This window comes from Acanthaster planci, linkage group LG06 (assembly GCF_054643075.1).
Source record: "Acanthaster planci isolate LZ-2023a linkage group LG06, COTS_SCS, whole genome shotgun sequence".
NCBI classification, from domain to species: domain Eukaryota; kingdom Metazoa; phylum Echinodermata; class Asteroidea; order Valvatida; family Acanthasteridae; genus Acanthaster; species Acanthaster planci.
Genome location: NC_141782.1, coordinates 22,779,830 through 22,798,421, shown reverse-complemented (window position 1 = coordinate 22,798,421; position 18,592 = coordinate 22,779,830). Strand labels below are relative to the sequence as shown.

The window sequence follows — 18,592 nt, the reverse complement described above, 5'->3', positions numbered from 1 at the left end:
GGATTAGAAACCATTTGAAAAACAGAAAAGCAGAAATTAATAATGTCCAGATAATCTAAGAACACAAAACCTTCACATTATACTGCTCATAGATACAGTATCAGTATATTCCTCCCTCAAAGTCATGCTAAATTCCTAGAGATCACTGACATCTTGTACTGAATGTGTGACAATATCTCACCATGTCTATCATCTAGCTATTACCTATCTTCGTCCACCCTCCTCGCTTCCTCCCCTTACTTCTTCCAACCATTCCCCATCCCTCCTCACTATGGTATTGATATCCCAACTTATTTTTCTGGTTCATTTTGAATTTCTGTATTCTACCCTCATCCTTCAACCAACCCCTTCCCACATACAACCTCTACCCCATATCCTATTGGCTACATTGGCCATATGCATGATGCCCCATTTTACATACTGCGGTTTCTGAGCACCAATGACGTATTGCATCCCCCCCTATATTTTAATGAGTGTCTCACCACATGTCGCCTACCTGTATCTCCCCTATCAGTCCTGTTGTGTCCATCCTACTTGCCACATTGACAGTATTGCCCCATATGTCATACTGCGGTTTCTGAGCCCCAATAACACCAGCCACCACTGAACCATGGTTTATTCCTGCAGTTCAAGGAACAAAATAATTGAAAAATAATAAATCCACAAAATTAGGAATGCTATTTCAGTTACATTACCAATTAGAGCTGTGAACTTGTAATGGTTCCTTTTTGCCTTTTAACTCTGATAATTAGGCTATCAATCCCATTTGACTAGGTTGGTTTCAGTCCAACAATACGGGCGATTCACAATAGTGCGCCTCCAAGAGTTTGCAATGCGTTGGTCAATCACTATGTGTGAAATTTGTCGACCCAATACGCGTTTGGAAAGGGTTTGGAAATTTTGTGCATTGTGGTTGGCCAACGCATTGCAAACTCTTGGAGGCGCACCATTGTGAATTGCCCGTGTTATTCTAATGCTTTTCCCAATCACTTCCATCCTGAAATCTCCCTCCTAATTCCCCCCCCCCTTGTACAATTAAAGCTGGACCAGATACCAAAAATCTATCATAACACCTCACCACTCTCTCTCGTGAACTTTCACTTACACTGTGTACATCTCCTTGCGCTTATACATGGGGCCTTGTGGGATGCCGGAACAATGGGAAGTACCCCACAAGGCCAGTTTTTACCTTGTGGGGTACCGAAATTGGTACCCCACAAGAATTTCACAAAACTGATATTTGGAAATAACTCAAAAGGGGGAAATTTTTGATGGGTAAAAATCTGTTGTAAATTTAAGTGTTTTACATAAGGGACATCCGGTCGAAATTTCAACCCAGGAAAGTGAATTTGGTTTAAAGTGGAGTGATTTGAAATTTTTTGTGTGTTGTGTGGGAGTTTTGTACACGAGAACAAAGGAAATAACCCTAAAGTATAGCTGTGTAAGGATGTATGCACTAACTTGAGTCATTGTGGGTGTGGGCGGGGCATAAGTAAACGTAAGGAGGAGGTCCACCATTATGATAAGATTCTACTGCTATTTATCAGGTTTTACCTATTCTGAGTTTGAAGTCATTGAATGCTTGAGCATTCAGATATTCCAACTTGTCTTGTAGAGCCATAGCAAATTCTGTCAGCACCCCTACGTAGTACAGTGACTGCTTAGATGTACCGCTGCTCTCATGTTGTTGCAAGCCCGCTGCTGCCATGTAGGTGCTACCAATGGTCTTGATCTTTTCAATACAGCAGTACTTGGGTTTGGAAAGTAACTACATAAGGAAAAGAAAACTTAGTTCGAAATACAAACTAATGATGTGTATTAAGCAAGCACACATATCTGCCATGATTGGAAATCAAGGTGAAGCATCATTGTTATCCCGTTCACTGGGCCTGAGAGTTCCTTGAAGAATACACAATTTTTCCTGTCATTTCAGCACAAAACATAATTCCACAATGACAACTACCTTCACCTTTACGTGTTCTCCTTTATCGACCATGTCTTTTCCAAGGACATGCCCAAACGTCTCTCTGACCAATGAATTCTATAAGTTTCTATTATGAAAACTGAATGTATATGTACATGTAAGAAATAATACTAGAAAAATGCAGCAATGTTTCACATCAACATCAACTGCAGGTGATTTGGGGTTGAGACAGGTTACATCCAGTGCCGGTGGTTTGGGGTTGAGAAAGGTTAAGTTACATGTATATAACAAGACCTCACCTCATCAAAGTCAGCGATGATTTCATTGAGTAATCTAAGACACTCAAGGCCTTCATTATTGACATCACTCTCCGTGTAGAATTCTTTGAAGTTGGGTATGGATGCAAACATGACAGCAACAACATTGTAGAACTGATGGTACAATTCCTATATCCAAATACAAGTAGGCAAAGTGGAACGAATTAAATTTCAAAAAGTCACGAAATGTTACACAAGCAACTTCAGTCTACACAATGAGAAATGAATGGAAATATTTCAAATTAAGAAAAGTCAGGGTCTTAAATTTCAAATAAAGTTCAGTAAGCATTTTGATTAAATGAATGCTTAAAAAATTTCAAGCAAGAAAGGTTTTGTAGCCAAAATAACAGGTTAAATATGTTTTGTGACTGTTTCTCAATTTATATTTACTTGGTAAGGCAATTCAAAGAGCTTAGTGAAAAAAACTCACTGAACCAATTGTTAAATAAATCTTAGGACACACAAGGTGTAAACTATAAACACTTCAATGTCACTCCCGTTTTGAGTAGGAAATTGTCACATTTTGGAATGTAAATGGAACTGAGACATCAATTGTCCTTGCAATTTAACAGAAACTGGATTCAACAATCTCCAACTAAGTCTAATTACTCACATCTGATTTCATCCTTTGTTTCATGAAATGTTCCGCAACATGTGCAGGCAACATGTTCTCCAGCAGCACTTTATTCAATGACTCCATTGTCTCAACTTCTTCCCTTTCAACTTTGAATTTCATCTGCCATAGGAACCCTTGCCGAGACAGGTACTCATTCTGTTATTATTCAAAAGTATACAAGAAAAAAATCATAAATCTTGTAGAGTTTAATTTGATTGTATAGAAATTCTGGTAAATGTAAAAAAAAGACTGATTCCTTTCTTGACTCAGTTAGAAGAACCAAATTCAAAAGATGAATAAAAACGACATTTCAAAAGCTTTCTTTAAAAACATGAGTAATAATAGTATACATTTGTAAGTCATATTGAAATCTTGGTGCCATATCAAACCAGATACTCCATCAACCTTCGTATAAATTCATAACGCTGTAACTATGCACAGCAATATGACAGTAAAGCAAAAATCACCAAAGCCTTAGTCAGTAACAAACGATACAATGAACTTCTGTTTGGTATCCTATTTCTGCTTAGCAAACACATGATGCGTACTAAGCAGCTTCCTAACAGTAACTCTTTCAGTGGTCACTTCACAATGCTTGTCACAACAAAAGTACACTGACCTGTCTGGTGACAAGGAAAAGAGTAAACAGCATGAGGAGTAGCTCAACAGTTGCCATGACACGAAGAGGAATATTACCAACAATGCTGCAAAAAGGAAAATAATGAATGCTTATATCTCTGATTAGCAGGGAAAGGACAAAATACAACGGCAATCTAAAACAATTTCTGCCACATAAAATTAAGAAATCCAATATGCCCATATTATTATTATTATAACTGGTTTATTTCCTTCCCGTTTTGTAGCCAACAGGCTCAAGTGTATGGTGGATACATATAATATTAGATTAACATTTAAAAAAAAAACACATATTTTAAATGTATTAATTTGTGGAAACTATGGCAAATATATCATCTCATTCATGATGATTCCAAACTCACCCATGGTTGGTATAGACAGCATTATCCCAATTGTCAAAGACAACAGCATGACTGTAGTTGAAGATGAAACAATAAGCCCCAAAGCCTATCAACATCATGAGGAGTTTGATGCAGTAGCCAAGCTGGAGGAACATGACACAGGCAAGAAGAGCAAGTAGACAGCTCCTAGCAAGGTACTGAGAAAGAAGAAAGACAGAAATATAAAAGAAGATAACACCATTGAGACCCGCAAAGAGAAAGCTCTTGACAAACCACTACCAGACAGAAAAAAGAGACCATAAAGAATATTACTGTTGTAGGCACACTATCATTTGGAAACACTTTCTTCTAAAAAAAAGGAGCTGCCAAATCTATACGAACAGAGTGACATCTATTCTGATTGACCATTGATCAATAATCACTGTACTTACAGCAGGTGCCTTACAAGAGAACTGACCATTGTCAGTCATGTTCGCACCACTGCCAGTTTCTGTGAGGGTAGATTCATCGCCATAAATAGTTGATACAGTAAGAACTCCCGGCTGAGTCTCACACACAGACTTAAATCAAAAGAAAAGAAAGTAAATTAATCAATCGGCATCACTCTTAAAAAACAAAGAACAATAATATAATGTACAACAGATCCTGGTACAAATCCTGGTCAAAAATAGAAAAAAGTACACACACCGATTCCAGAAATTAAGTAATTATAACTTAATGATAATCATAATTTGGATTAATGTCATATTTTTCAGGCAGGAATAGGATAGGCAGCTTATATACTAAGCAATATCAGTTGGCTATTAGATTTAAGATACCAGGGAAAGAGATTCACAGGTGCAAGTCTGAGGCCAAATCAAGGACAACAACCTATTTTCATTCTGAATATAAGTATCAAACAGACAGAGTGACAGGTACATTCATACTCACCACACTAATAATGGAGACAGTGAACAAGACAGCCATCGTTAGGAAGGAAAGAATCATACGCATCCAGCTTCGCCTTGTAACCACTTTAGCCAGCCATCCAATGGCAAGCTTACGAATGCACTGTCAGATACAAGAGTATTATTGACATAAGAAGTATCTCAAGACTACATGTAACTACTACTGAGAATAATGCCTATAGAAATCGTCAAATCAACCTGGCCTCACTAAATGCAATTTAGGAGCATCAGGTATTTGTGTCATGGGAAACATTCTTAGGAGAGAAAGCTTAAATGAGAACTATCCATGGCTGTCGAGGCCTTGCAAGAAATTCAGGATTTCCCTGATAGGCCTGACCATGTTCTCACAAAACAAAAGAAACAACCTCACATTTGACTAATTTTTCTGAATTGCTTTTCTAAAGTGATTTGTAGCCAATTTTCACCTCACCTTGAACTGTTCAGCCATACCGATAAATAGTACAAACAGGAGCACCATGGTAGCAACACTGAATGAGACAATTAACAGAATGCTCCGAGGTTGGGTGAGGAACTGGGAGATTAAAATGAAGCTGAACATCACGCACACGCAGGCAATGTAATACTTGAAGGATGGGTCTCGAATGCAGGCAAACTGAAGGAGATATCACAAAGGTTACAAAAATTAAAAAACTGGCTACAAAGAAAATTCAAAAGACACATAAACAGTGTGGGAAGAATATTCACTCAGTAAGGTTATGAGCTATTCCAAGAGGATTGGAACTTGAAACCTCCACAATACCATACATGTACCAGCACTGTACCAACTGAGCTCACCTAAACTGCAATGGTGTTTTCCCCCAATTGGCAATGTCTTTGTTGAGAGAATATGGACACATAGGGGGCCTACCAAGGCAGGGCTGGATAACAGAGTTACATGTAGTAACATGCCGGTGAGGTATTCCAAGAGGCATGCTTTGGTTTGTCTGATAGTTTTCAGTACCAACATTTTACAGAGAAAGATTTGCCCCTGCTAGTGCACAGGAGTTCACATCACCTTAGAAATGAACCTCTCAATTTCTTAGGATCAACTTTTACAGATCATACATGAATGAAAGTCAGTGAACTCATACATGCTGTGTGGCAATAGTAACAGATTTGAAATTACATTGCAACCTGATGAGTCACAGAATAAGAGGAAGTGACTAGGTTGGAATAGAACCCACCAATTCCACCTTAGAAACCAGAAGGAGAAGTTCTTAGAATGCAATCCTTACTATTCAAAAATTTGGCAGGGAGTTTAGTCACTAAAAAACTTCACATTTTTCACTAACCTTCTTTTCAAAGCTTGCTTTTCGGAAGAACATTGTTCCTCTGTGGAAGTCATCTGACCGTGACCAAGGCCTTCATAAGAGAAAAAAGTGAGTCGTTATAAATCAAATGTCTTACATCATGGGAAAAATGATAACAGGTTCATCCATTTTATTAGACAATTTTCAAGAACGTGTAAATCCTCAAGATTCATAATGTGCCCCTCAGATATAACACAACCACCTTAATCCTGACATGACTAATTGCAAATACTCTGAACTTTGAACCTGAACGAATAGCTAATAGGATGACCCTTGACCTGAAAGGATTGTACTTACTTCTCTGTGTTGATTGACTCAATGGCTTGCAACATCCTTTCATTAACTCGCCTATCGAACACAACTGTCTGCTTCTTCATTCTATTACCACAAAAACAAACAGTCATACAAACTGGGAACTCATGAAAGAAAGGAATATTGCTTAAGAAGTATGTCTTTATTTATTCACACAATTGAAAAGTGTCTAATATTTAGGATATAAGGACAACTTGTTCAATTTTCTTAGTTGCTTCTACAACTTCCTCCTAATTGTTCACAGCTCATTCCAAACTATTCCATAACATGACACAAACAGAACAATGCAAGACATTGGTGACATAACAATGCAACAATAATACTGCCAAGAAAAGTGAGACTTGATCTGAAAAATAGCATTACGAATTTCTCCCATTTAAACGAATCCGAGTTAGACCTCTCTAACTCGGAAAGAACACATCCATTCTGAAATGACAGCTTTCCCCAGTGGACAATTTTTATTGCCCCCTTGTGGTGATAAACCAGTAGTCCTATGCTTTTGACCTCTGCCAAAGGTACCAGTCCTTGGTACAAAGTGAATGACAGATTTATGTCATCCTTTGCTGGTTGTGGTCATTCATTGCTGGATTGATCGCTGGCTTGATGCTCAGTCAGTGCGTAGTGATATGAAAATCAAAAAATAAGAATTTAGAGTTCATTGTTTGGTGCAGTATAAAAAAGCAATTTGTAACAAAGTAATCATTTGCAGTCAGAAAATCAACGAGATAATTGTGTCATCAGTTAAAATGAAATATTTTGAGGCCTTTTTTCCTTTCATGATGGAGTCTCCAAGAGTAAATTGGCTGCCATATAAGGGCCAGGTTAAGGTGATTTCCTCATCTTCATCATCCATCATTTTACTGCCTTGGTGCAGTTCTCAAAATGTTCAGTTTCTAAAGAAGGCAAAATGACAGGAAAATTCTCAGTTGGAAGTCGCGTCCAGGCATTCGATGAGTTGGGAAGATGGTGTGCAGCTAAAGTAGTCAAAGATGAAGAATGGTCATACCTAGCGAGTTTTATTGGATATACTGGGCATGATATCTGGGTGGATGAACGTTCCGTAAGACATCCAGTACCTCCCTATGAAGAGTATCATCAGAGACGTAAGTAACATGCTCATCTTCCATTTTAACATTCAGTTGCTGGTCTACCGGTATATCCGAAAGCAATATGATTTAAAAATTAATATGTATTTCCAAAAGATACCGGTACTAGTACAAAGAATTAATGAATAAATAACAAATTTGTTATTTCCTTGTAAATGCACTGTACATGTTTCTGAAAAAGAACCCACTTAGGAAGGATTAGTAAATCGGAATATTTGCGGTAGGCAAGTTTTCTGTGGTACATGTAAAAAATTGTTACCTGTTGATGTAATGAAATGCCATAAAACCCTAGAAAGATATTTGAAAAGTCGTCCCGTCTTCATAAATCACAGACTTCTACCTTTGAATATTTTACAGTTTCACATGGGTGAGCATTACAGCCAACAAATATCATATATCTTTGTTACAGAAAACCGCAGGCAAGCCACAAAAAAAATCACTGTCACAAAAGTGTAAAAGGAAGCAGTACAGTTTTTGAGAGCAAGGGGACTAGGTTGAAACAAGTGATGGACACAATGGCACTATTCTAACAGTGGATCCCTTCAAAAGGACCTTTGTCCTGCAAGATGGAACTGCAGTAAACCTTGAAAACATTTCCTTTTTCAGGTAAAGATTACTCAGATAAATGTTTTAGGGTTTCCTACATACATCTTGGTCATGCATTTTTTAAGCTTCTCATTCCTAAAAAATCCTGGAAAAGTCATGAAATGTAGTTTTCTGTGGAAACCCAGTTTTCACAACCAGGAGAGCAATTTGATAACAAGGTGACTCTAGTGTTTGATTTAATTTAACTATTTGGATATGTTTTCTGTTATCTTTATATTAGTTAATGAAATCTGTTTGGACTCTATACACAGAAGTAATCTGCAAATGCATTTTTAATACATTTAAAAACTCAGAATGCAATTTGTTGTTGATTTTTGTCATGACTCCTAAATATTGACTATTTTGTTGATGTTTATATTGTGTTTTGGGATTTCCTTTAACAGAAAGTACTGATTCCAATGAACAACCAATGAAAAAGAGGAAAACGAAAAAGCAACATAAAAAAGTATTATGAGATTAATGTAGAGAAAATATAAGTCTTAAAGTGCTGTTGACTGTACAGGATATTGAAAGAAACGTGCATTCATCTACATGTATTTGCTAATAAGTCATATAAATATGGTTTTACTTTAAGAGTGAAGAAACAAATGGTTCCCCAGTCGTCCTGCCACTATCCCATGATGAACCACCCACACTAAGGGCCAGGCAATGTAAAGTACCATATCCTTGTCAACGAACAAGCAGTAATCAATTCAAAGAAAATGCCAGATATTGTAAGAGAGGCCATACACCAGAGATATCCAGTTATGGAATAGAACTTACTAAACTTAACAAACTATTCGGGAAAAATTAATCAGCAACCAACATATTGTGACAAACACTTCAGTAAAAAAATCCCGTATGACAAGCCTCAGTAAAAAAACAGAGAAGGATAAGAGGTAAATCAGGACAATCTGTTAAAATGCTCAATATTATGCATTATGTGTGACAGTGATTGTCATCCGAACTACCTCAGATTGGTTATGGTTATATAACTTGTTTGTTCTAGTATTAATTAAGATAATTCAGGTGTGTTGTTTGTGTATTGTGCTTCAATTTTGTACAGCCACGTTCTTTTTTTTTGTCAGTTTTTGTTAGTTAAAGGTGCTATATAAAACTGGTTATTATTATGTTCTCGTGTTTCTTGATTAATTATACTGATGTGCTACAGAAACTGTTTCTGTGACAAAATTTTTAATAGTTCACCAATTTATATACATCTTACAAAGACAACACACTTTGTTTTCTTAAACTGGTATTACTATATTAGTTTAAAGTGTTCGGAGTCTTTTGTCAGTTCTACATGCCTAAACAGTGGCGTAACTACAGGGGGGCACAGGGGTGCACGTCCCCCCCCCAACAGAGGCCCGTGCTCCGGGTGCAACCCCCCCCTTTGAAGCTTTGAAATAAATAATATATATACCTAGTTCAATTATTTTCAGTGCCCCCTGAAAAAAATTGTGCACCCCCAGGTGCCCCCTCAGCTGTGGCACCCTAGTTACGCCACTGTAACTAAATGAAGTTCATTATTCCCTAGTTGTAATTTATTTCCAATTTGGTAAAACTGTCAAATAGGACTCACATTTGCTGTATGGTTTTGCATCCTCAATTAAGTGTGTTTATGTCACATCTCTGATTTTGTAAATATTAGTGAAGCTATACTATCCACTTTTATTCTTTCAAAATAAAAAAAATTAGTTGAATTTGAGTAAAATACTTGTTTATTTTGTGGTTTTATGGAGTCGAATCAACATTGGTGTGTTATTCGAAAAATGCAGCATCAAAAATCTATACAAACATGAAAGAATTGTTGAGACCATTTGAAATATACAAGGGCAAATGAACACCATCCCACTCCATCCCCACAAACACCTTGAATAAAATAGACAATTGAAAGTGTAAATACAAAGGAAAAGGAAAATGTTCATACCTTGTAGAAACCTATAAACTTGTACATAATAGACCTATATTTTTCAGAACCCAGCAAAAAGTACTTGGGACAATGTATGTAGCATCCCTACTCGAGATGGGATCCCAGAACACACAGGCAGTACTTCTACAAAGTGTATTTGCATTGTGCATGTACAATGTACGTGTATTTACACAAGTGTTGTGTACACATGTACTGGTAAACTCTTTTACTGTGTACATGTAAATGTAGGCCACTTTTTCCCCCTTATTATAATTTTCTGTGACCAGTTTGTGTAAAATACTCCCAGAGGAGCCATTCACTGCAGCTAGAACTTATCTGGCCCATGGTTGACCTGTGGTTCTGTGGCATAGTCATTGGTGGGGCAATGCCAAGTCAATAGACTGACCACCTGTACAGGCAAGTCTGGATTGGTTAGATGTTGAGTGATTGGATAGATACCTATATCCCCAAGGAGACATGCTGTCATTAATCTTTTCTTCGAAAAGGATGTGGAGATTTGAAAGATTTTTAAATGGGAGAAATTCGTAATGGACAACAATTGAACTGTCAGATTACGACACAAGATGGCTCGACTTTTAAGCAGTAGATTTAACATAGCGTTAAGAGTTGAAAGCCTACCAGTAGATATAAAAACCAAACTGGATAACACATATACACTCATCTCATTCCATGACTCTACTTCAATTTTCATTGAATTTATGACTCTTTATTTTTTGGTATAATTGAACAGAGGAATTGGTATAAACGATCAGAGGAATCAATTTAATTTTAATTGATTGAATTAATTTACCTTGTGTTATGGTCCACAGGAGTGAATGGGAACAAGCAACAATTAACAGCAAAAATACCCTGCAGCAAAATGAAAAGATTTTTAGGCAACTCAACAAAAACTTCATTTTTAACTTAACAAAGGATCTTGATCCAAGACTCTGGGCCAATTTGTTTCACGCAGATCTGGATTGAGATCAATGATGCATCACTAGTTCACTAACCTCAAAACCCATCTAATAGATGAAGCGAACCAGCGATAGGATCACTGATCGAGGTTCAGATCCATGTAACCCTAGTTCACTAACCTCAAAACCCACCTAATAGATGAAGCGAACCAGCGATAGGATCACTGATCGAGGTTCAGATCCATGTAACCCTAGTTCACTAACCTCAAAACCCACCTAATAGATGAAGCGAACCAGCGATAGGATCACTGATCGAGGTTCACATCCATGTAACCCTAGTTCACTAACCTCAAAACCCATCTAATAGATGAAGCGAACCAGCGATAGGATCACTGATTGAGGTTCACATCCATGTAACCCTAGTTCACTAACCTCAAAACCCACCTAATAGATGAAGCGAACCAGCGATAGGATCACTGATCGAGGTTCAGATCCATGTAACCCTAGTTCACTAACCTCAAAACCCACCTAATAGATGAAGCGAACCAGCGATAGGATCACTGATTGAGGTTCACATCCATGTAACCCTAGTTCACTAACCTCAAAACCCACCTAATAGATGAAGCGAACCAGCGATAGGATCACTGATTGAGGTTCACATCCATGTAACCCTAGTTCACTAACCTCAAAACCCACCTAATAGATGAAGCAAACCAGGGATAGGATCACTGATTGAGGTTCACATCCATGTAACCCTAGTTCACTAACCTCAAAACCCACCTAATAGATGAAGCAAACCAGGGATAGGATCACTGATTGAGGTTCAGATCCATGTTAAACAAACTGGCCCTAAGAATCAGACAATCCAGAATCATCAAAATACATCTCTACCAAAATTGGGATAGAACATTAAAATTAAATCGCACTTCAAAAAGCCGAAAATTGCTTAATTCAAATCTGAACTAAAAATACAGTGAAAAGGAGATGTAATTTTTATTCCTTAGTTCTATACAAACTTACCGACACACCGACAGTCTTGGGTAACTGAACCCTCTCATTGTTTGCAAACGGCTTGTCTGCACCCCAACTCTCCAAGTAATGTGCAAGTTTCTTTGAAGGGCGCCCTCTGGTTTCCTGGACATTATTCTCAGTGTCAAGGATATCCTCCTTGGACTGACAAGAGAGAGAACAACAGAGAAAGCTATAACTCACAACTGTCACGCATAAATGTTCTTGCATTATTCTTCCAAAATACCTAAATTACTTTACTCCAGAGTCGACCATATTTCTACACTCTGTATAGTACTACCCGCATGCCTTCTTTTGGAGAATGAATACTTTCAACACTCTTGTATCTTTCACTCTTTTATACCCCTGAATAGGTTTAGACAATTCTTGTGACTTCCAACAGTAAAAACTATTTTTGTATACAAACTCTTCCTTCCATTCTCCATTTTGAATTATTAAAACAGGAATGCTTTAATATTCAGAACACTTGGCCTATCTATGCACTCTTTGTAGGTTTTGTTTTAATATCATATTCTTATGAATTCTTATTGCTTATTCAAGCTGTCCACATCATACTCTGGATTATCCATGACGCTTCCTACATGTATTTCATGGGCTGGCTTTCTAATGTACCTGTATGTCAATAGTCCTGCTCACCTGTAATCATCATGTACATTTATGCTGTCTATTCACCCATATTTACATCAATATTATTTTCTCCTGAGCAATGTGAATCATTATCTCTCTGAACACACTTCAAAATGCCACTGACACACCATTAACAACAAGCAATTGAAACAAGCTTACCTTTGGGTCAATGATAAAGAATGTTTCTATATTCTGTTCACTCAGATAATCGCTTCGTTGCTGACCATGTGCTGGTTCCACTTCATATTTACCATTCAGGTTGTCTAGTGTCGCCTGGGTGATATGAACTCTTCTACAAAATTAGAATTGCGGGAAGGAATATGTTTTACATGTAAGTTTTATGCCGCACAGAAAATCTTGTTAAATGCTTTGCTAAAAATGACCATCAGAGTCCAGTATTTCAGCTACATGTACACATACAAGAAGAATGCTACATATTTAAGGTCTTACCCAGGCTCTCCACAACTCTCCATGTGATTGGCTAGACTGACATCATGTGACCATACATCATACTGCCATTTCTTGAGTCCAAGGACTCCACACAGTACATTTCCAGTATGAACTCCAACTCTCATGTTGACATTGACGCCAGTGGCTTCCTTAACTGTTCTAAACACAGAAATTTAAAGAAAGAATACCCAAAAAATGAAGGTCTGTTTGGTTTACAATTGTAAATTGAGTTTTCAACACACAGAAGGTTAACCAAAGAATAGCCAAAAAATGAAGGTCTGTTCGAATTTAGTTTTTAACTTGCGGGTGAGATATAATTAAATAGTATTCTGTAGCTAACCTGCAGGAGGAGCTTCATGATTCCACTGGATCTCATATCACTATCATATGCTTATGATTGCACATAAAAATAGCGCAATACATTGTGTTAAAACAGCGCATTTAAATACGCAGGGTTTGATATGAACTGTACAATACGGTTATATATCACACTGTTTGTTGCCATGGATCAACCAATCAGAACTGAGAATTCAAGTTTGCCTGAGGACAATAACATCCATCAACCTATGTCGTACTGCATGCAGGTAACACACAGAAATATGCGTAAGATGCTAAATAACTATTTCATTCAAAAATTTTGATTTTGTGATGAGAATACTCTACACATGTATACATATTATACAAATTTATTATGCAAACTGATGTCATTATTGAATGTACTACCCACAACAGGTTTTTTTTTCATTAATACCGGTAATTCAATCCCAAAGTTTGATCTTCATGACATTTTAACCAGCAACTATACACAAAGCCTCATTTGAATGGGTCAAAGTCCTCAGTGATGGCAAACAAAATATAATTTAGTCAATGCAAGAGTCAAAAGGCAATGACCAGCGTGACCAATCAAAGAAGGGTGTTCATCGTGACAGAATAAGTGTGTTTGATGAATGCACAAATAAGAACAGAACATCAATTGCTCTCGAAATGATCAGAGCTGGAACAATCTCGGCCAAAGGTAGGGTGAGGCTAAAGATTTTACTATCAGTCAACTTACTGCCTCATTAGTTAGATAGGAAATAATTTCTGGGCATACATGCACATTATACATGTAATAAATGTTGCATCTTAACAGAATAACCTGTCCAAATAGTCCTTGAGCATTGAGACTCTTCTCATAAATTGAAAGGTCTCTCACTCAACTACACTAAACAGAAGTTACTTTACTTATTGTTGGCACCTACGCATACCTGAAAATGTGAAATTAATGATCTACATATACTGCACTTCTTTGTGCACCCTGTAAAATTGGAACAATGTCATCAATTTGGGATGGAAAATGGAGCACTAAAAACAAATTTCAGGCCATTAATCATGAGCACTTGCTTATCTGGTCATTCTTTCATCCTGCTTCCTGAGATTCTTCCATCGTCTCATTTTATTAGTGCACATGACCCTTTTGTAGTTAAATTTTAAGTCTGGGATTATGTGAAAATCAAGTTAAACACAGGTTGATTTCACTGATTTGTGGCATACCTGTTATCTTCACACTAAGAATGATGACATCTGTTGTAAAGTGCACCTGCATATGCATGTCAATAATCTTAACTTTCTTATGATGTCATCCTTCTATCATTGCACAACATTCATACGTTTGTCATAACAGGTTAAGTTGGCCAATGAGAGACTTTGAGATGCTAGATCGCAGCAAATATACTGGTTCCATGTAACCAGCCCGCTATTGCGCAAGCTAATGTGTATGTATATGCTCAGAATGACGCAAACAGTAGTAGACTGATAATGGGACTGATGCATTTGGCGCCACGAAGCATCTCAAAAGTTTTCCATTAAGCATTGCAGATGAAATATTTGAAAGGATGTGGTGACAGACTAACTTGAATCAGATTAGATTCTTTTTAAGCATACACTGGATCAGCTTGATTCTTGAATCACACTCACACTGAATACTTCGATGAAAAGGACAGTAGTGATCCTCATGTTTTTATATATAGCATCTTCTTTTACTATTCATACTTCAATATTAAATAATGAACAGTGTAGATATATCAATCAACATTAACAATCACGTACTCTGCGACAGAGAATAAGGCATCATACATCCCATCATTCCTACACGTTGCAACACTCTATCCTAGACAAATCCGTAGGCACTTACACCATAGAGGACAGAATTGAACAAAAGATTGGCCACTGAGTTCTCAGATACATGTACTTCCTTTGTTTCCTTTGTGTTCTGTCCTCATACACACACAATTAAAGCACTTAAAGATTTTGTTTTGCCTACAGCAGGTTCATACATCATTTCTATAATCCTACTCATTTCCTTTTGCCAGGAGGACACATTTGCCTCCCTAGGACTCTTATCCCTAAGGGCTAAACCACAGTAGAACCTTTCTAGAGAGCACTCAGAAGAAGCAGAGAGGTAATTGACTTGAAGTATCTCACCATGGGGTGTGTGCAGCATGACACTTCAAAAACATACTCAGCGAACTCATCCACCAAGAAAACATGACTCAAACAAATTGCTGACCCCAGGAGTAAAGTACATGTACAAGTGTGCATTACATACATGTACATAAGGAAAGCAATGATTGTGCAATGCATGAATTGCTATTTTTGGATATGCAGCTTTATACTACCAGCATTATTATAAATAAAAGTACATTTTAAACCAAGCTTGACTCCAACAGTCGCCACTATTTCATAATTATACGTAATCATCAATTCAGCCATACTGGTACCAATTTTGCTCGGCTACTGATGTTGTAGCACAAGAAGAAATATATTTGACTATTTTGGTCATTAGGACAATTGTGACTGGTATACATGAACAATGATAATAAAACAAATCTCTATTGAAGGCACAAGTTTTCAAAACCAGCTTTCAGACTTAATGAACCTCTATAAGTCTTTTGTCCACACATGCTCCTTAGAAACTAGAGTTAAACTAAAAATGGCTCTCAACATCTGAACTGGGACGAAGCAAAACTGAAGAGCATAACAGACAATTTTAATGAGGGAATAAATATGTTTGAAAAATATATTTTAAATATTTCAAAAATATTTTAAAAATATTTTTAAATGTACTTTTAAGACTGGCTCTGGAGAATGGATGCAACTCATGCCTGAGCTGCAGGTGAGGGCATTATCAGTTTTCAGTCTCTTAAGCTGGTCTTAAATATTAGTTTCAGACTGGCCAAGCACATATTTATTCTCATTCACAAATGCCTTTTTAGTCAGAGAGTCAAAAGAAGTCATTATGTGATGGATTTCCAGCAATTTTGTTCTACAATTTCACTTTCATTTTCCTGTCCATTTCATTTACCGAGTCCATTTTATGGAATATTCCTGTGCAAATTGTGCAATTGGGGAGTGCTTGGCAAGCTGCTTGCACACAGAGGCTCTTGACCAACCAGAATTGATAAAACTGTCTTGTATCCAGGTGCCACCGTGTGATTTACGCAGTGGGCATATCACTTCTTAGCAGGCATTATCAAATGTTAGTACACAGTCAAGTTGCATGTTGTCAAATTGGGAGACTGTCTGAGATGTTTATGAATGCAGGCTAATTTTAAAACACTGCATAATGTCAAAAGCAATTTGCTGTGTCATTTGAGATATATAGAACAAATTTATACCACTCAATCAATTTGCAGCTATGAGTATAAAGAAACAACATCTGCAGCATATTTGGACATCTCAAACAAAATTATATAAGACAGTGTCTCATAATTTCGAACGGTTGAAATGTTCCCGTTGGGACGCCATGTTCCTTTGTGAGAACCGTCCGACACACGGTCCCGTCGGAACGTCTTCATTTGGATGCATGTGCATGTACAAGCCAGTGAATGTATGTAGTGTGTGTTGGGTACAAAACTCAAAGTGCCCTCTAGCATTCATGCACGGAACCAATAGCACTGCTGGTAGTATCACAATCAGCAGCAACTGGAACAGCAACATTAGCAAGAAGTGCCAATTAGCTGGAAAGAATATAAACATTTCACCCCAATGAATTGTAAATGATTTAAAATGCTAATTTTCAATAAAATTCAATTTTTGTATATTGTATACATCCATCTGATCTGCAATTTATCTATGTTTGATAACATATGGATTCAGCACAAACTATTAGGGCATCTATGTCATTGGCTGCTATGTACCTGTACATGTACATTTCCAACACACTCAACATAACAAGCTGACATGTAAGTGGTAATTTAACATTCCCCAGGCTAATGCCCTCCGACACATTCAAGCCCAAAGATAACATCAAAACTGCAGTGTAAGGTTACAGTGACAATTAAAATACTAATACCTACCTCGATGTATGATATGAAACAATATCATTTTGGAAGGCATCCAAAAATAACGCAGATGGAAACTAGAGATGGGGCTGGAGGCAGTTGTAGCAAGAGGAGCAATGCTGAGGTAGTACAGAGTGACTGTTATAACTGTAGGCTGTTTAGTTTGGATTAAACGCAATGTCTTAGACTTGGTAATTTTAAAGTTGCTGACTACTTCTTTGACAGAGCACTCCATTTGATTATTTCACCTTAATTTGCTTCTTCATTTTAGAGTGTAGAGACAGCAAATGACTTTAAATCGGAAGACAAATATTTCTCACATGTACACCTTCGAAGATTGGTAAAGGAGGGGAACGTATTAACCACTGACAAATTAAAAGAAGTTGTTATAAAGACTTGAAAATGGGGAGAAACCTTAAAATTATACCCTGAACAGCTTTTTTAAAACCATTCAAGCTGAATTTGTTTTCATATTTTCCTTGATATTATTTCTCTGGATTTTAATGAAAGAGCATGAAATGAAAAGTTCAATTTGTTTGTCCTGCATAAGCTCTGTGGTAACTCAGTCTCAAATTTCCTCAAGCCAAAATATTCATTCATTTAACCATGTTATTTGATTGCTTATATCCTTAAAGGACAGATATGCTCCGCTAAATGTGCACAAGAAGTTGGAAGAATGACCAAGACTTGTGTTCTAAACCTCATGCGATTTAATATGTAAATCACATTTTCTGCATGACAGTGCACAGATGACATACAAGGATGCACACTAATGAAGTGTTTAGGATGTACATGTATGACCACAAAGGCACAAATTCCAACCTTTCTTGGTATTCTTACAGAGCAAAGGCTGATTACCATTGTCATTTTAGAGAAATGAGATGACTCTACCAATGACTAAAGCTTACCATTCAGGGAAAATTATTTAAAATGGCAATTGAGTGTTGTATGTTAGACATTTCAGCTCTCCATTTTAACACGGCAGTCATCCATCGTCCTCCACAGAAATAACTGATCCTACATTTTAGTATGTTGCTGCACCATTTCAACACTTCACACCTCCATTTCAGATACCTTGGATCTCTATTTCTATACTTTAGTTCTCCATTTTAGACACTTAAATCCCCACTTAAATCCTCGGTCCTTCATTTTAACACCGTCTACGCCTTCACATTTCACACACTCTGGTCCTCCATTTTTTATCCTTGGTCCTTAATTTCAACACTACACTTCCACTTTCA

General features: G+C 37.2%; 2 protein-coding genes across 8 annotated transcripts in view; one reads left to right on the top strand and one right to left on the bottom strand.

Moving 5' to 3' along the window:
- The window catches only part of psmg2 (proteasome assembly chaperone 2), a 112,070-nt gene that overhangs the window by 7,243 nt on the left and 86,235 nt on the right, over positions 1-18,592 (top strand). The gene's annotated exons all lie outside the window — the stretch shown is intronic.
- Positions 1-18,592, bottom strand: part of LOC110980095 (adenylate cyclase type 2-like) — a 94,580-nt gene that overhangs the window by 4,541 nt on the left and 71,447 nt on the right. For all 7 annotated transcript variants that reach the window (XM_087138335.1, XM_087138331.1, XM_087138334.1 and 4 more), the window contains 15 exons: positions 13,030-13,188; positions 12,739-12,871; positions 11,944-12,096; positions 10,818-10,876; positions 6,389-6,469; positions 6,074-6,143; positions 5,212-5,394; positions 4,765-4,884; positions 4,266-4,394; positions 3,856-4,031; positions 3,477-3,561; positions 2,855-3,013; positions 2,224-2,370; positions 1,555-1,768; positions 497-621 (listed from right to left, as the gene is read on the bottom strand). In XM_087138335.1, the coding sequence (XP_086994461.1) occupies positions 497-621; positions 1,555-1,768; positions 2,224-2,370; positions 2,855-3,013; positions 3,477-3,561; positions 3,856-4,031; positions 4,266-4,394; positions 4,765-4,884; positions 5,212-5,394; positions 6,074-6,143; positions 6,389-6,469; positions 10,818-10,876; positions 11,944-12,096; positions 12,739-12,871; positions 13,030-13,188 (1,993 nt within the window). The remainder of the gene's footprint in view (positions 1-496; positions 622-1,554; positions 1,769-2,223; positions 2,371-2,854; positions 3,014-3,476; positions 3,562-3,855; positions 4,032-4,265; positions 4,395-4,764; positions 4,885-5,211; positions 5,395-6,073; positions 6,144-6,388; positions 6,470-10,817; positions 10,877-11,943; positions 12,097-12,738; positions 12,872-13,029; positions 13,189-18,592) is intronic.